This window comes from Alligator sinensis, unplaced genomic scaffold (assembly GCF_000455745.1).
Source record: "Alligator sinensis unplaced genomic scaffold, ASM45574v1 scaffold1192_2, whole genome shotgun sequence".
Taxonomy (NCBI): Eukaryota; Metazoa; Chordata; order Crocodylia; family Alligatoridae; genus Alligator; species Alligator sinensis.
Window position 1 is genome coordinate 723,916 of NW_005842312.1, and position 2,472 is coordinate 726,387.

The 2,472-nt window shown below is 59.6% G+C and overlaps 1 protein-coding gene across 1 annotated transcript; it reads left to right on the forward strand.

Annotated features, from left to right (window-relative positions):
- Nucleotides 1-1,756: 1,756 nt before the first annotated feature.
- Nucleotides 1,757-2,311, forward strand: LOC112551049 (circumsporozoite protein-like). The gene has a single exon (XM_025209858.1). The coding sequence runs from the start codon at nt 1,757-1,759 to the stop codon at nt 2,309-2,311; it is 555 nt and encodes a 184-aa protein (XP_025065643.1).
- Nucleotides 2,312-2,472: the final 161 nt, after the last annotated feature.

The following is a 2,472-nucleotide window of genomic DNA, read 5'->3' on the forward strand; positions in this document are numbered from 1 at the left end:
AGGTCCCCTACCATGTCATCCCCCGTTGCCAATACCAGATCCAGTATGGCATTCCCCCTAGTGGGACCATGTACCTCCTGTGTCAGGTGGAGGTCCTGTACACAGGTTAGAAACCTGCATGAGCGGTGGGACTTTGCTGTCTGTGACTCCCAGCAGATGTCCGGGTAGTTTAGTTCCCCCATGACTACTGCCTCTTTAGCTTTTATGGTCTCCGAAAGTTGCCTCAGGAGCCCCGAATCTCTTTCTTCCCCTTGATGTGGGGGTCAAGGATATAAAGGTCTTGCCCCATTCTTGGACCTGTTCTTGTGAAAGGGAGAAGTTGGTGCTGGATGCTGGATCCTGGATGCGCAAGCAAAGTGTATCCCGTCTCAGAGGAAAGGCAGCAAAAGGGCACAACAGCCCCCTTGGCTCTCCAGGGAACTAGCGGACCTCCTGCATCTTAAAAGGAAGACCTACAAAGGATGGAAGACTGGAACCACCACCAAGGAGGAATACTCTAATCTGGTCCAGACCTGCAGGGAGCAAACCAGGAAAGCCAAGGCTGCGATGGAACTCCAGCTAGCTACAAACATCAAGGAAAATAAGAAGTCCTTTTTTAGATATGTGGGGAGCCAGAGGAAAAGCAAGGGCAACATTGGACCCCTGCTAAACCAGATGGGACAACTGACAACCGATGCCCATTGTCACAGGGAGAGAAAAACCAGGGAGATTCCTGGGGCCACTAGGGGAACCCCAGGGCCAGGAGCCAAGGGTGGAACAGAAAAAAAGGAAGTAAGAAAAGGAAACTTACTCACTGCAGGATGGGAGGAGGAGCAAGGACGGCGGGGAAAGCCCACGCGGGGCACTACTCACACCTTATGGCACCTGCGGCCGGTGGATGACGTCACTCGCAACCACCGGCCGGCGGATGTAAAAGGGCCGGTAGTGAGAGGGAGAGGGGGCGCATGTGTGCCGGGAGAAAGCCTTGTCGGTGGTGTCAGCTGGGGACACGAGACGCCGGGAGTGACTGCGTGCGTCGACTGCGGTGGAGCGGCAGAGCCTGGCAGTGAGCCAGTGCCTGAAGCAAGGGCTATAGCTGCAGACAAGCCAGGAGGTGAGGCAGTAGCAAATCCCAGGGTGTGGGAAGGTCAATGGACCTGGGAAGACCTGGAGGGAGGACTGCTGCTGTGGCAAGACCCCGAGAGAGGGTTGCAGCTTGGGGAGGACCCAGAGAGAGGGCTGTGGGTCGGAGAAGACCCAGATAGAGGGCAGGAGACCCAGAGAGAGGACAGCCGCAAGGCAGGGACTCAGAGAGAGGGAAACTCTGTAGTGAAGACCCAGAGAGAGGGCAACAGTTCTGCGGAGACCCGGAGACGGGGGCGCTGCTCTCAAGAGATCCAGAGAGAGGGTCACGCCAGTGGAATACTGAAGAAGGAGTAGCGTTGAACCAGGATAGGTGGAGTGGGGGCACAGAGCTGGACCACATAGAGGCGGCTCAGTCAACAAGTGAAGGTGTAGAGGGGTTAGCTGTATTCCATGAGGAAGCCCAACATGGGCAAGGTGTCCCAGGGGAGCTGGGACGCTGAAGGAACGCCGGGGCAGCAAAGCGTCCTACTTACCTCCCACAGAGCCAGAAGAGCCGGGGGAGGCGCGTACGCCAAGGACGCCGGCGTGGTTGATCAGCCGGGCATTTATCCAGCTGCGGCAGAGCAGCGGGGGCGGAGGACGCCTCCCAGAAGAAACAAAAAGCGGCCCCGCCGAGGCAGCGGGGCGGCTGATGAGGAGAGACCAGGGGAGTGAGCTCCAGTGTGGAGGAGATCAGCAGCTGCACTCAGCGGCAGCGAGAGCAAGGGGCGGAGCCAGGGCGGGCTCCGAGAAAGCCGGCAACACAACCGGCAGCAGTGCTGGCGGTGGGACCGGCTCCGACGCTGTCAGCAGCGCCGGTGAGGAAGCCAGCTGCATTGTAGGCAGCAGAGCCGGTGGAGGAACCGGCGGCGTCTGGAGCAGCAGAGCCAGGGAGGAAATTGACGGCATTGCAGACAGCAGAGCCGAGGAAGGAACCGGTGGCATCCTGAGCAGCAGAGCCGGTGGAGGAACCGGCGGCGTCTGGAGCAGCAGAGCCAGGGAGGAAATTGACGGCATTGCAGACAGCAGAGCCGAGGAAGGAACCGGTGGCATCCTGAGCAGCAGAGCCGGTGGAGGAACCAGCTGCGCTGCAGGCAGAAGGGCCAGCAAGGGAACCGGCCGCATTCCAGGCAGCAGAGCCGGTGAAGAAATCAGCAGCCAGATTAAGGAAGGAGCCGAGGCGGAAGGACTGGGCTGGCGACCCTGACAGACGGCACATTGAGCCGAAGACCTTTACAGACGGACGGCAGGTTGGGGGTAAGACAGCGGCAGGCCTAGGACACCGTGGAAGCCAAGAAGAGGTAGAGCTACAGGTGGCGAGTGGCCGGGGTGAATGGGAGGACGGAGCCCCAAGACTAACCACGGAGG